This window comes from Bos grunniens, chromosome 22 (assembly GCF_055505025.1).
Source record: "Bos grunniens cultivar Pamir isolate PY7600 chromosome 22, Bosgru_T2T1.0, whole genome shotgun sequence".
NCBI classification, from domain to species: domain Eukaryota; kingdom Metazoa; phylum Chordata; class Mammalia; order Artiodactyla; family Bovidae; genus Bos; species Bos grunniens.
In genome coordinates, this window is record NC_141186.1 from 46,541,612 (window position 1) to 46,556,461 (window position 14,850).

The 14,850-nt window shown below is 41.3% G+C and overlaps 1 protein-coding gene across 6 annotated transcripts in view; it reads right to left on the reverse strand.

Annotated features, from left to right (window-relative positions):
• CACNA2D3 (calcium voltage-gated channel auxiliary subunit alpha2delta 3) overlaps nucleotides 1-14,850 on the reverse strand; it is a 900,680-nt gene that overhangs the window by 228,901 nt on the left and 656,929 nt on the right. For 2 of the 6 annotated variants that reach the window (XR_015151528.1, XM_086367461.1), the window contains exon 14: nucleotides 6,587-6,604. The exons of the other annotated variants lie outside the window; for them this stretch is intronic. Coding sequence is in view for 1 of the 2 variants with exons in the window: in XM_086367461.1 (XP_086223587.1) it covers nucleotides 6,587-6,604 (18 nt within the window). In the remaining variant the exon portion in view is untranslated. The remainder of the gene's footprint in view (nucleotides 1-6,586; nucleotides 6,605-14,850) is intronic. 6 annotated transcript variants of the gene reach the window in all.

Consider the following 14,850-nt stretch of genomic DNA (forward strand, 5'->3'; position numbering starts at 1 on the left):
AATGTGACAGGAAAAAGGATCAGGGGGCTGAACTATGATCAGATCAACAGATACGTGATTTTAATACAAAAAACTGAAAAGGCAAACCAGTTTTCCAACTTTAATATGCAGAAACAATAAAAGTAGACAAATTTTGTTGGTGCAAATTAGAATTGTTTCTATCAAAAAATTATGCCAAAAAAGTGATGAAGATAAAGGCTATGCCTGTGAATACACAGTGCAAGTATAGGTTTTCTCTAGAGTAAGTCATGAGAATGACCTACTACACCTGCCACTCAGGAAATCCCCTAAAGTGAAGAACTATAGTGTCAGATTAAAATCACTCATGGTGATTCACCACTGATTTAATATAGATTTGACTTGGATTTATATGTTGACATAGATTTATTTAGCTTTCAAATCAATCACTGAATTATATTGATTTTGCTTAGTCCTGTGTTGAAATGCTGTTCATTGAGTGTTCTCTCTCTCTTCCTAGCCTCTCTGAGATAATGGAAACATAGTAACACAATCAGGAAAAAAAAAAAAAAAAGTGTTCTGGCTCAAGTTCACACATTCTAGTTTGCTTAATTCTTTACTTCATTAAGCTACTCCATACAGCTGTCCTTTAAATGATACACTTTTCCAGGGTCTTGATCAATAAAGTGTAGATTTATTTACTGATGTTTCAGGAAATACATCTCGTATATAGTGATAGACACTGGTGTTCTAAGTCTATCAATAAATACAGGGGTAACCTCAAAATGTCAGTCCAATTTTGAGTTCAATATCAATTGAGGATCAGTAAGAATGACCTACAGAATTGCATCTAGAAGCAAGGAAATCAGAATATCCAGTGTCCAGGAATATCCTCTCTAAGATTAATATGGATTATGCTGACATTAATGGCACAATATTGCCATTCACTGGGCTTTGCAAAATAAATTTTCTCAATCCTCTGCCTTCCTTTCTGTATGGAAAGAAAGGTATATAAATTTCTTTGTGGGGGATGTAGGAACAATTTAAAATAAGCTTTAAAATCCCACTATTTTTATTCAGATGTTTTTTGACTTTCAAAAGAAAAGGCAGTTTCATTTTAGCAATGTTGTGAGTAGAGTTTGCATTGTTTCAACACCTCAAGAGAATCATATTTTATAGTTGTGCTTGATTTAAATAAATGATAGAAGACATTCACATCTTAACTAAAGGAGGATTTTTTGAAAGAAGACTTTAAATTTCTAAGACACTAAAAAGTAAGTCTGGGACTAGAAAGCGCTGATACACGTATGGGATTTTAAAATCAATTCTCAGGTTTTTTACTTTATAATATCTAGTCTTTTTTTAACACAAAGTATACCAGTGTTTTAAAACCATTTCTGCTTTATTTGTATCGAATGTGTCTCTATTGAACAAGGCATGGACTAGCATTAGCAGCAGTATTTCACTGAATTAAGCACTCATCACGGGTGGGCCCTGGAAAGTGCTGCTCATGTACTTCTCTGTTGTCACTTTGTTCTCTTCCTTATTATAAAACAGTACATAAATGCTATAAAAGTTCAAATATATCTGAAAATGGGTACAACTTGAACACTTTTTCCCAGATACACAAAAAAGATATATTATAAAGTTGTTTAAATTTAACAAATCATTTCCTCTAAATAAGAAATGCAAATAGCATCCTGCTCCCAAAATAGAGCTCTCTGGTCCCCCCTTAGCCCATATGGGGCTTCAGCCAGAGCCCCAGTGCACTCTTCTGAGGGTCATCCCGCCATCAGGAAGCCATGCACTTTTAATCTGAGGGTTTTGCATTCATTTCTTTATGGTCTGAAACACACAGTTTAACAGGGCCAATGGGAAAGGGACTGGCCGTGATTCACATAAGGCTTCCCAGGTGGCTCAGTTAAAGAATCCACCTTCAAAGCAGGAGACACAGGAGACTTGTGTTTGATCCCTGGGTGGGTAAGAGCCCCTGGAGGAGGAAATAGCAACCCACTCCAGTATTCGTGCCCTGAAAAAGACTCACGTGGCTGTGAACCTTGCAAAGTTTACCTCCTGTCATAGCAACAGGGCAGCTTCTCTGGAATGCCATAGATACACTCGTACAGAACTACCACAAAGAAGAAAATGCTCAGTTCTGTGATCATCATTGTGGTGGAACAATATGTTGTAACTGAGGTCTCCACAGACTCCATCACTCTGACCACGGGGGGAGCTGAAGTGATTGAGCTTGCTCCCGTTTCTCCTTCCCTTGCCTTATCCACAAAATAAATCTACTAGTTTAAGTCATAGCTCATTGTACTGCTACCGTTTTTCCGACTCTTGGGTTTAGTCAGTTTTAACAGCCCCAGCTCGATAATGCATATAAAAGATGCCTGCATGTGTTCTTATAAGAGTAAATGATGAGGGAGAAAACAGAATCATCAAAACAAAATATAATAGCTTACACAGAAAGCCAGTCAAGGTAAAAGCAAATGAGTCATAAACCAGACCCAAACGTAAATAGCTATCACCTCTCCATTTTGCACTTCATTTGCATCCATTTAGCCGCTTATATAACTGTAATGAAACACTAAAATCACTAGACCTACAGTTCTCTGAAAACAGCAGCTTTGCAAACTTTCAATTTTCTATTTTCAACAAGTCAACATTTCAAAGTGCAGAAGTTAAATGAGACAAGGAATGATAAATGATGCTCCACAATTGCTGAAATCTGATTACACTGAGATAAGAGCTGGCCAAATTCTACTCGCATGAGTTTACACCTGAAGAACAAGAAGAAAGAAAGGAAGAAAGGAAAGAAGTCTTTAGATAAATGATTGCTTCCATTTATTCCTCCTAAATATAATATAAACAAGGATATAAAGAAAATGCAAATGGATTCAGGATCCCATTTATACTTAGGGGGAGAGATTAATAAAACAGTCCCATCCTGAAAGAAAAACCAAAAATCGACCTCCATTTAAGAAGCTAATTTATGCACTCCTGAGTCCTCATACAAGTTAAGCAGCACAGAATATCACAGCAGGCATAGAACAACAGATCTCAAACCCTGCTGTGTTTGTTCAAGAAGGCAAGTGAAGCTATTCCTAACAGGAAACAAAACACATGGTCTGGCTATTAAACAGGGATCGTTTTGCCATACTGTAGAGCTCTGACTCCATCAATTGCTGTTCCAAACAGGATTAGAGATGTGTTTTTCTTTAACTATGGTTTTGAGAAAAATGCTTATGCCTGCTCTGAATTTTCAAGCCTATATTAACTAATATGATGCCAGGCAAGACACAGAGTACCTTCAAGACCTTCAAGACACTGTCTTTGAGAAACTCCAAATTTGTGTAAAGACAACATAAAATGAAGGGAAAGGTGCACCTGTATTGAAAAGTTAAGCACATAAACAGCCAAATTTGAAATGCCCCAAAAGTGTTTATTTTCTTTTAAGTATTCAAGGCTCCATGTTACAGAGATTAAGTTAATCACACAGTGAACAACTGATGTCTAGTTCCTATAGACAGAACCTACTTAGATGAATATGCAGTTTGAAAACTGGACTGTTTTTGTGACTACCGAATATACATTTGCAAACAACTCTGGGCAATTCTGTTATTATTATAAAATGGAATCTCCCAGACATTTTCGTAGACGTCAAGAATAATATAAGAGAAAAAATGCAAACTGTTGTACTGTTCTACAAAATATGGACCTTTCTCCATTATTGAACTCAAGAACAATGTATCCAAAGGAGAAAGTGGTTCAATTTTCACTAAAAAGAACAGATTTGTATTGGCCTGAAGGCTTCAGGTCTGTATTGCTACAAGTTTTTTAACCAAGACTTCAGAACACTGCCTATGTATTTGGTGAAAATATTTATTGATCAAGTTTATAACCAGTTAGTATACTATCACTCCTACTTTGTATTAAGGGTTAAAATTTATAGAATCTAGAAATTATCTCAGAGGTGTTTAAGAATCAAAGGAAAAATAAAACCTTTTTTTTTTTTTTTTGGTGCAAACCATTGTTCTAGAAAATAGCCAAAAGGGTTAGAATATTTGGAAAACTCTCAAATTATTAGAATCACAAAAATGATAATTTATAGACAACAATCATTAATTACTGCTACACATAAGAGGGATATCCAAATGGGACATTTTTAGTTGTAGATCAGCCAAGAGATTAAAATAAGCATGTTTACAGAGACATAACTATTTAAAATATTTATAGAGAAAACAGTTGCAGATGATTCAAAGAGAGATTCCAACAAAAACACAGCACAAATGTAGACACCATATGGTTCAACGTATGCACTCATGACCTCATGTGAAAAGCCGGCCAAAGACACAGCAGCTGGAGATACCTCCCTTTTACCCACAGAACAACAAACTCTTGGGTTTGGAAGGGACTAATTATAATCATGTACATGGATGAGTGAAATCTATGGGTAATGTCAAAGTCTTCGGGAAGAAATCTCTCAAAACAATTGTTTCTGAAAGCCTTTGCTTTGTTGGGGTTTCAAATTCAGTCTCCCTTTCTTTCTGACTCCATCTAGGCAATTCAGGCAGGTGATACACAGTTTTAATGAAAGAAGAGAAGCATCACATTCTTTCTGGGCTCTTTTGTCATATCTTGATAATTCATTAGCAAGATAATTATTTGAGGGGAACTGATGCTTGTAAGAACTTTCTATCAAAAGCCTTTGGTAACACTGGGGAGGGGAAGGGAAGGAACGTGAGGGGCAGGTATGCTCATACATCATCTACTGAGACCAGTGGTCCTGAGGGGAATGCTTTCAGTCTGCAATGTGCCTCTCCTCAAACCACCTCAGCTTCCAGCCTAGATCCCCAAGGTTTACAGTCAAACTCCTCCAAAGAGCTGAACTGCCCAGAAACTATCCAAAGAGTTCTGAAATCATTTCACACAAGACCCCTCTAATTTTTTGTTTAAAATAAACACCTTTCTCTGTCTTAATTGAAAGAAGACAATTTGTAGCCACAGTGAGGAAGGGAAGGCAGGGTTATTTTTTGTCATCCAGGGCTGCAGAACAAGTCTGTTGGGCAGTATAACATCTCTGGGACAGAGGAAAAGCCACTGGAGCATCTTCCTCACTTTTGAACTTTCTATGACCATAAATAATAATGTGCTTCACTTTGCAGGGCATGTAATGTGAGTCAAGATATGACAATAGAAGAAAAGAGTGATGAGCTAAGTGCTATTGAGAACTCATATGGCCCAGCAACATTTGTTATTACCATATTCTGTGCTGGTTTGTTTTGAACTTTGTTTTAAAATTCCATGGCTGATGACACTTCAAATTCATGAGGAATCTTCTATAACAGAATGCTTTTGTCTATGGATTAGTGGAAATTTGATGAATAAGTACCAGTAAGTTGAGGCCAGTCCATTTTTAGATACTCAGTTTAAGTCTTTGCAAAGAAATTTCTAATGTGGGCAATTAAGCAAGCATAACCTATCAAAGATGCCAAGCCTTCCAGATAATGTGGAATTCTGACCATATATTTACCCTGGAAGCTCTTGCTCTACTCAAATACTTTAACTTTTAATGAAGTGTTCAGTCCTTTTGTGATGGCACTGAAGTGTAATCAAACATCACCACAAGCCAAGTCACACACTAGCATGTCTTGCCTTGTTTAAATATCTCAAACGTATTTGAGTAACTGTGTGATGATTTCTAGGCCTCTGGTTGTCCATATGGTCTGAACAGACTGTCTTTTGTAGAGCAGTTGTGCTATCTTAGTGAGACAAAACCAAATCATCTCTGCTCCAAAGTGGAGAGCTTAGGAGGGTCAGATTAAGTTGGTGCCTTACCTCAACTCTTGAAACCAACTCACATTATAGCCCCAGAAATTGCTCTGTTGTCTGAAAATCTTGCTTGCATTTGTGAAATACACAGGAACCACACACCAAGCATCATGTGATATGTACTCTGCCACAACTGTCCTTAGAATGCAGTGACAAGCCATGGATGATACAACAAAGCCAGCACTGCAACCACACGTAATCGTTCTGGACAGCAAACACTCTACATGGTGGCACCACTTCATCTCAGACAGATAATAAGGATCAGTGAAAGGGTCTGACTGTTGGCAAGAACTCTGCTCTAATGCTCTCTGGGTGGTATGGGTATTGAGACAAGCAAGGTAGCTGCTGATTTTTCAATTAATGAAACTTAAGGGGAGTTTTAGGGATTTGGCTTAAGAGCTCAGAAACTAAAATAATTACTGGGCCTTAATAATTATTCACATTATCTCCCGAGGAAAGTATCCCAGGGACAATCTGAAATGTTATGTTGGAAGGAATGTGACAAACTTATTCTTCAGCTATTATTTGCGAATTCTTAGCAAAATGGTTGAGCACAGATTCATCCCCAAACCAATGGCCACCAAAGGGCTTTCTGGTGGGATTCATTTGGCAAAGGGCTAGTGGACAGTCAAGTCTGTGGGTCTTTCTGCTCCTGTCCAACTTCAGGCTCCTGAAGTCCTAAGAGGAAAACCATTTCACTGGTCATGAACAACACCGAACGCACAAGACCATGGAGGCATGCATGATTCGTGAGTTCTGGGGATGACTGGAATGTGATGGAAAAGAGTTTTACCTTTTGTGCCTGAGGGAGCTGAAAAATAAGGAGAAAAAAGAAAAAAAAATCATTATATAAGAAGTGAAGATTAACTGTAAAACTTCATTTGGCTGTCATCGGCAAATGGAAGGACCAAAATGGGGAGGAAAATAACAACCAAAGCCAAGTCATTTCCCCACATAAAGTTATGGTGTTGATTATTTCACCTGCTACCTTAAGTCTTAGTGTCAAGAGATAATCTGTGACTTTGACAGTGCATGTATTGGGTAGTTTTTGGTAGCCTTCTGCAAAGCTGGACCTGAGGTTCTTCTGTCCGGTGATCAAAAGCACTATGAAAGTGCTTCCATAGGAACAGAGAGCAGTTCCTTCTTCCTGTATGCCGACAGTTCCCTATTGCCGAGGACTGTCCAGAGACATGTGGGGCTGTCAAAACCTGGGGCCCGGGAGGGAATAAGAGCTACTGGCCTCTGGTGGGTAGAAACCAGGCATTCTGCTAAACTTCCTAGAATGCACAGAACAGCCCCCACTACCATATGTAGTGGTAGAATTACACGGCCCATACGCCCACCGTGCCAAAGCTGAGACGCTCTGCTGTACACAGAGGCAAGACCATTTGAAGAACGTCACTTAATTTAAAGCCAGTTTTTCTTGCTTTGCAGCACAGTAACTGTTCCCTTTATTGCTGGTTAAGGAAGCATGCACAAGAATCCATGCATATAAAGTAAGGCTGATACTCTAAGAACAATGAAAAGGCAGTCAGTCAATAAATAAAATAAGACATAATAGCTATGCCAACAGCACAGGGAAGGGACTGAGATTATAGGTATGCGGAAAAAGATTGAATACTTAGGAGACATATTTATCTATTTTTCTACAGTGAGACTTTTAAGCTGTGGTTTAGTGTCATGGTGTTTGTAATTGCCATTACAGCGTGCAGTGTTTTGAAAAGCAATTTTCTAATCTGGAATGGAATTAACATTATCCATATATTAAATACCAAATGTAAGAATTACATCATTTTCAAGTCTTTTCATAGAGACTAACAAGTGTGAACTTTATCAAGTGTGAACTTGTCAGCCGGCACAGTGTTAAGACCTTTATTTGCATCACCCCCCTAAGTCACAATAACCCAATACTAGGTTCTCTTTATTATCCTCATTTTACAGGTGAGAAATACAATGACATTGAGACATTATGTAATTATATGATGTTCCATAGAAAGTAAATTTGAGGAGGGGCAGGTATCTGACTTTCAGTCAGTTCAGTTGCTCAGTCGTGTCCGACTCTGCGACCCCAAATACTGCAGCACACCAGGCTTCTCTGTCCATTTGACTTTAGAATGTACAAATTCAATTCAACTCACATGTTAAAAATGGCCACAAACACTTGGGAATTATGCCAACAAACTCTCTATGTCTCTAGAGTTTGTAACACTGGAACTGCCAGAATATGAAAGATAACGAAACCAGGCATCCTATGGTCTGAACCTCCTTCCTGCCTTTCCCATTCTTTTGTCCCTGTGAAGAATACTCTGTCTTCACAGACACTAAGACTGGGGCTTTCTTGAACCTATCATATGGCCCTGCCCCGTGGATGGAGCCCAATAAAAGATCAAAGGGATAAACTCAAACCAACAAGGTGTCTTGTATCTCATAGATGCTCCAGAATGGTCCAGAGAATGTCCTCAAAAGGCAGACCCCACCCACCCAACAACCAATTTCCAAGCACTTTCATGCTGAAAGGTCTCTCAATTTAGGAAGACAGAAATACGAGCATGATTTCTTGATTCCTTCCTCCTACTTATAGCTGCCACTATTAAAAAGGAAGCTCACATGTTTCTCCAGCACTTCTCAAGAGTGCAGAAATGTATCAAGAGGTGAGAAATTGAGCCTAAAATGAAGAGTCACTTAAATAAGAGTCTTAAATATTAAATATCTTTTCACAACATAAAAGAAACTTTGGAAATGCAAACATTAATAGCATGACAGATGTATGCTTCCTTAGGAAAGAATCTGTGTTGAATCACAGATGATATGAAATGCATTGGACAGTGATGAGAATTATAACTGTTTGATGAATTAAATACCAAAGTCAAGGCCTGCACAAATCGTGGGACTTGACAGGCCTCTTAAAAATGAGAGCTGCCCTTTCTCTCCCTCTCTCAGGTTTATCTTGGTGGAGCAGGAAACTCTTCATTTTGAGTCACCCATTTAAGCACAAGAGAAGAAATCCTGGGCAGGAAAATGAGAGACCAAGTTTTTGTGGTGATGTCCTCAGTTTGAGGCTGCCCTCAAGTTCTCCACAAAACATATATTTTCCTTAAGAAATAATTCATGAGAACAAAGAACAACTTTCCTACCAGAGCTTTTAAATAACATAAATTATAGCCTGCAATGCCACACACAGGTTGGACCTTGGAAAAGAAGCCTCAGAATAGAACACAGCAAATTGAGATGGGCTCCCTGGCAGCTGCAGATGCTACTGACTGGGAGTCCACGCTCTTGATGACACACGGTTCCTGCAACATTCACACTGTGCAGTGCTCTGACCCAGGAGCCAGACCAGTGGGACACTAGACTCCCCCGGCCTCTAGCTGGAGTCCTGAGGCACATGCATTTTAGCCTTTGGTCAGAGTGCTTATCTGTATAAATGGATGATCCAGGGAGGGCTGGGGAATGGGCCAGTTCTTAGATGGCAAAAAAGATTAGCTTCAAGAGTCACGTCTGACAGATTGGTAATGTATTTCCATAGGGCCATGTTGAGAGAGATTTTGAAGTTATATTTTATGGAAAGAATGTTATAACCAATTAGCAATGTCTGTAGTGGGCTCAAAAAACAAGGAACAGCAAAGGATACTCGGGGACACAATGGTCTCTAAAGGTCTCATTGTACTTTTTCTTTGTAGTTCAGAGAATATCTGCAATATCTATGTAGTTAGTTTAATGTCTCTCCTCTGCTAGTTCACAAGCTCCTTGAGGACATGAGGGAACCTGCTCTGTGTGGCAGTCTCTACGCATTTCTCTGTGACTGTGACTGGTGCCCACCTGGTTAAAGAAAGTACCTTATTACTGGGGTATGTCCAGGGTGGATGCCAGGAAGACAACTGGGTTAACTGACTGCAGTCTACACCTTCACGAACACATACACCACGTTGATAATCCAAGACAATGGCTTACAAGAGAAAAAGGAATATTTCTGCCAGAGGATAATCCCCATACCCTTGGTACAGACATCTGCAGATATGCACATTGTCTCACTAACCCATGGATGTGCAAAAAACTAGCCCAGGAATTTCCCATCACCACTCAGCCTGAGGCAAGGCAACTTCTCTTTCTCAAGACCTCTTCTTCTCCAAAGTCACTTTGTCAGGCACTGTCAACCAGGCTCCACCTCCCTATGTCTGTTTCTTCACTTACTATTAATACATCAGGATCTGCACAAACAGCTTCAGATTCCTTCAGACCAAATGCCCCCTAACTGTATGACTTTATAACCAACTATTCACATCCGCTAGTCACGTTTTTAAAGGAAGCATAAAGAAAGAAAGAAGTTATAGTATATGGTAGGCTCGCACATTCCCAGGGAAAATTCTTGGGATGTGGAATGCATTTGTAGAACACTTCACATTCAAATCCGGAAAGACTGAGAATGTGTCATTCAAGAGAGTGACAGAGATAAAGGGAGAGTAACAGAAACAGCCTCTCTTGAGTGACCACTCTCAATGCAGCAGTACTTGGCTAAGCACTTTACATCTTGAGCAGCTTTGGTCCCCAAAGCTTTGGGTTATATGTTAGTTATATGTTATATGTTATATATATGTTATATATATATGGGTTATATGTTAGTATCAGTCTCATAGATGAGGAAATAGAGAATACTTAGTATGGCTAAGAACTTTGCCAGTGTCACCCAGTCAGGAAATGCCGGAGCTGAAAGTCAACTCAAAGTCATATCTCTCTGCAGGCCTCACTTCTGCTTTAACTGTCAGGCTCAAAGTTTTGCTTCTCATGCAGACCAAAGGTGTTAGCACCAACCCAAGATCTGGGGGGGCCTCTCAGGCCACTCCATCTGGGAGTCCCCCATATAAGGAAGGGGGAATGAGAAATTCTGGCACCACTCCTTACAGAAAAGTCTGGATGGAGAATGTAGCCTACCATGCTTCGCAGCATGTGGTGTATGATGTATGTGTGCTGGCTAAGTCACTTCAGTCATGTCCAACTCTTTGAGACCCTATGGACTGTAGCCTGCCAGGATCCTCTGTCCATGGGATTCTCCAGGCAGGAATCCTGGCGTGGGTTGCCATGCCCTCCTCCAGGGAAACTTCCTGATCCAGGGATTGAACCTGCATCTCGCGCCTCCTGCATTGGCAGGCAGGTTCTTTACCACTACTGTCACCTCAGAAGCCCATGATGTACAGTGCAGCACAAGTATTTACCTTGCCTTCTCCTATCACAGACATACTTGCCCTTCCCTCATTTCAGAATGCTCCCTCCTACCCTCCCTCCTTGTCCAGCGAACACCTGGTTGTCACTGTCACCTGGCTGTCACTGTCTCAAAGAAGACCCCGTCTGACCTCTCATATCAAATGTCATCAGCACACCACATACTGCCTATTCATAGCATAGTTAACTGCTAGTTGCAGTAACTGCCACACTGCCCTTTTTGGGTAATGGAAACCCAACTGTTAGCCAGGCTTAGCTAAATGACGCTATTAGAACTTGGTGGGATTCAATTGTGGTCAGTGAGATAGCCATGCGTGTGGCTTTTCCAGATAGTACCCTTAAAAGGACTCCTATCCTGCTGCCAGGAAGGTAGATGTCATTGCTGGCGCTTTACCCGTCATTCTGGGCCATCAGGTTGTCTTGGATGGAAACCACATGCTGCAGTGTAGACAACAGCAGCAATGGGAGTTGTAACAGCCATGACTTACTATCCCTCATTCTAAGTGCTTTGTGTTTGCTTGTGTGCATGCTCAGTTGTGTCTGACTCTTTACTGAAAACTCACGGAAACTTTATTAGGTAAGTTCTATTTTCACCCCAGTTTTCCATGAAACTACAAGGTCACATAACCAGAGAGCAGCAAAGACAGTGTTTGAGTGGGGAGGCCAGTGAGAAGACTGCTGAATAATCTGAATGAGAGATGAAAGAGTTAGTGCTGGTAGTGGAGGCAGCAGGCAGTGGTCTGATTCTAGATCTGTCTGAGACGTGGGATGATGGACTGGCTGATAATATGAGAGAAGGAGAGACATCAAGGTTGCATCTAAGACCTTTGGGCCAGGTAAATTAAAAAATAGAGCCTTAATGAGAAGATGAAAACTGTTTGAGAAGCATATTTGAGGGGGGAAAAAAAAGGTTCCGTTTTGTCTAAAACTGACAACTTGAGGATGTCTCCTGGACTTGCAAGCAGAGGTGTAGGATAGACAGCTTGAAAACGAGATTACCCAGGAAGTGAGTGCAGGGACCGAACTGTGGGGCAATTTTAGAGACCTGCATGCTAAGGTGAGCCAGGGAAAACAATTGTAAGGAGCCCTACTAGAAGTGGAAGAGATCCTAGTGGGCTTTGAGTCCCTAATGGTAAGTAAATGTATTTCAAAACCAAGTTCCTGCACTGAGGGGAAGGGGATGTTTTTGTTTTAACTTTTCTCATTTACTTCACTTACATCTCAGAATCCCACTTAAGAGCCACAGCGGCAAGTGAGGGGACATTCATCACTCCAGCTGAACGGACTTCTGGAGTTGAGTGGACTCTTTTTTCAAAAATAAAACTCAATTAAAGATCAATTGATCAAAACAACACATTTACTATGAAATATGTAAAGACCAAATGGGACATAAAGTATTTTTCTGCCAACTGTATAAAAGAAAATGAAAAAAGCCTGCATATGTTTATTTCATTTGTGAAACTGGCCCCTTGCCTGGGCTGTTATGAATGAGTGACAAATCCTTGTTTGCTGCAAAGGTTCCCTGTGTTTGCTCGCTTCCCCCTCCCCCACTCTGTGCATGATGTTTACATTTATAATCCTCCATTCTTCCTCACTAAGCAATGTTGGTAAAGATTCCTACTCTTCTACATATCCGAGGAAGTTCTGTTCACTGGTTCAAACTCCAAGACCTACATGAGAAGCAGGTCTCTGATGAGCTAGGATACAGTGGTGGAGGTTCTGTCCACTTTCGCCCATGTCTGCCACCCCACGCTAAGCCACGTTTGTTGCTCATCCATCTCAGTTATACTCCTTCCCCTGATCCTTCCTCTACACTGCGCCTAGAACAATCTAAAAGTATTATCCCGGTGCTTTGCTGGCCCTGCTGTCTAAGCCTCACTCACCTCAAAGCCTTCAACTGGTTTTCTTCTGATTGGCTGAGGCTCTCCCACCATTCAATTTCCTGACGCCCACTATTTTTTACCCATCTGTTAGATTCCAGCTCTGAAGGCACCTCCTCTGACAGCAGTTCCTATCTCAACCCCAAGTCTTTCTATAAATGAAAAAGTGAAAGTGAAGTCGTTCAGTCGTGGCTGAGCGACCCTATGGACTGTAGCCCACCAGGCTCCTCCATTCATGAGATTTTCCAGGCAGGAATACTGGAGTGGGTTGCCATTTCCTTTTCCAGTGGATCTTCCTGGCCCAGGGATTGAACCTGGGTCTCCCACATTGCAGGCAGACTCTTTACCGTCTGAGCCACAGGGAAGTCCTGTAGTCTTTCTATGAAATCATCTTATTTATTCCAGTCTTAAGATTTATTGCATTCTATAATCTTCTTTATTATTATTTTACTTCTCTACATAAGAACCCAAGATCCATCTAGGGACCACATAAATTAAAAATTTATTCATCATCGTATCACCAGGAACTAGACCTGTACCATACCTGGCCCTTAGTAAGAATTCAGGAAGAAGTACTTTTTGGAGGAAGACAGGGAAGGAACCGGAGAAGACAATGGCACCCCACTCCAGTACTCTTGCCTGGAAAATCCCATGGACGGAGGAGCCTGTTAAGCTGCAATCCATGGGGTCGCTAAGAGTCGGACATGACTGAGCGACTTCACTTTCACTTTTCACTTTCATGCATTGGAGAAGGAAATGGCAACCCACTCCAGTGTTCTTGCCTGGAGAATCCCAGGGACGGGGGAGCCTGGTGGGCTGCTGTCTATGGGGTCGCACAGGGTTGGACATGACTAAAGTGACTTAGCAGTAGCAGCAGGGAAGGAACAAGGAAAGAGAAAGGAAGGAAGGAGGGCCTTAGAGTTTAGGAGATGCGGTTTCCAATCCTACTTTTATGTCTTATGAGCCATAAGAATTTAGGCAACAATGTATCATCTCTGAGCTCTGAATTTCTCAACAGAGAAATCATAGTATGTACACATGTACTAAGACACTTATGTCCATGTGTACTAAGACATTTTACTTGTGTCTGATTCTTTGCGACTCTAGGGACGGTAGCCCTCAGTGGCTCCTCTGTCCATGGAATTCTCCAGGCAAGAATACTAGAGTTGGTTGCCATCCCTCCTCCAGGGGATCTTCCCGACCCAGGGATCAAACACACGTCTGTTACATCTTACATCTCCTGCAGTGACAGAGGGGTTCTTAACCACTAGCATCACCTGGGAAGGCCCCATGACCTTGTGAGCCCTAGAATTCTCAGGAGTGCCCCGACCTGATGGTGTGTGAGAGGTATACTAATAAACAAGGGCCTCATGGCCCACAGATAAACCCACAGACTGGAGATCACAAATCTTCTCAACTGGCCATCACCTCTTCATAGTGGGTTACATGAAGAAGTGGTAAGGCCTGAATAAATGTCCTTAGGCAGTGTGTGACTCTTATGGTGGACGTGTGTCCCTTTGCTCTCACCGTTAACCTCCTTCTTTCCTAGTAGTTCCCCTAGTAGGAGGGTAAGGTTCTACTCCAAGTCCCATGATGTGGGCAGTGCCCAGATCTCAGTCAAATAATTCATCACTGGCCCCCAAAACTAGCTCAGGGTGGACATGTGACCTTGCCTAGTCTAATTAGGACTTTTCTAGAAGTAACCAAATATTACACCACCTCCATCTTTCTCTCCTCCTCCCTTTCCCCTCTCCACTAAAGTCTGAGAGGATGTGCTGCTGGGGACAGACCATCAGATGGAGCCTGAGAGTGCAGCCAGCACGTGAAGGCAGTGCAGTGAGACCGACAGAACTCGCCACCAGTCGTGCCATGGGAGCCCATGTCCATCCATGAGATTTGGCTTCTAGAGGCTTCCAGCTCAGTATGAGCCGTGGGGGCATCCTTAGTGAACTGGGTTGTT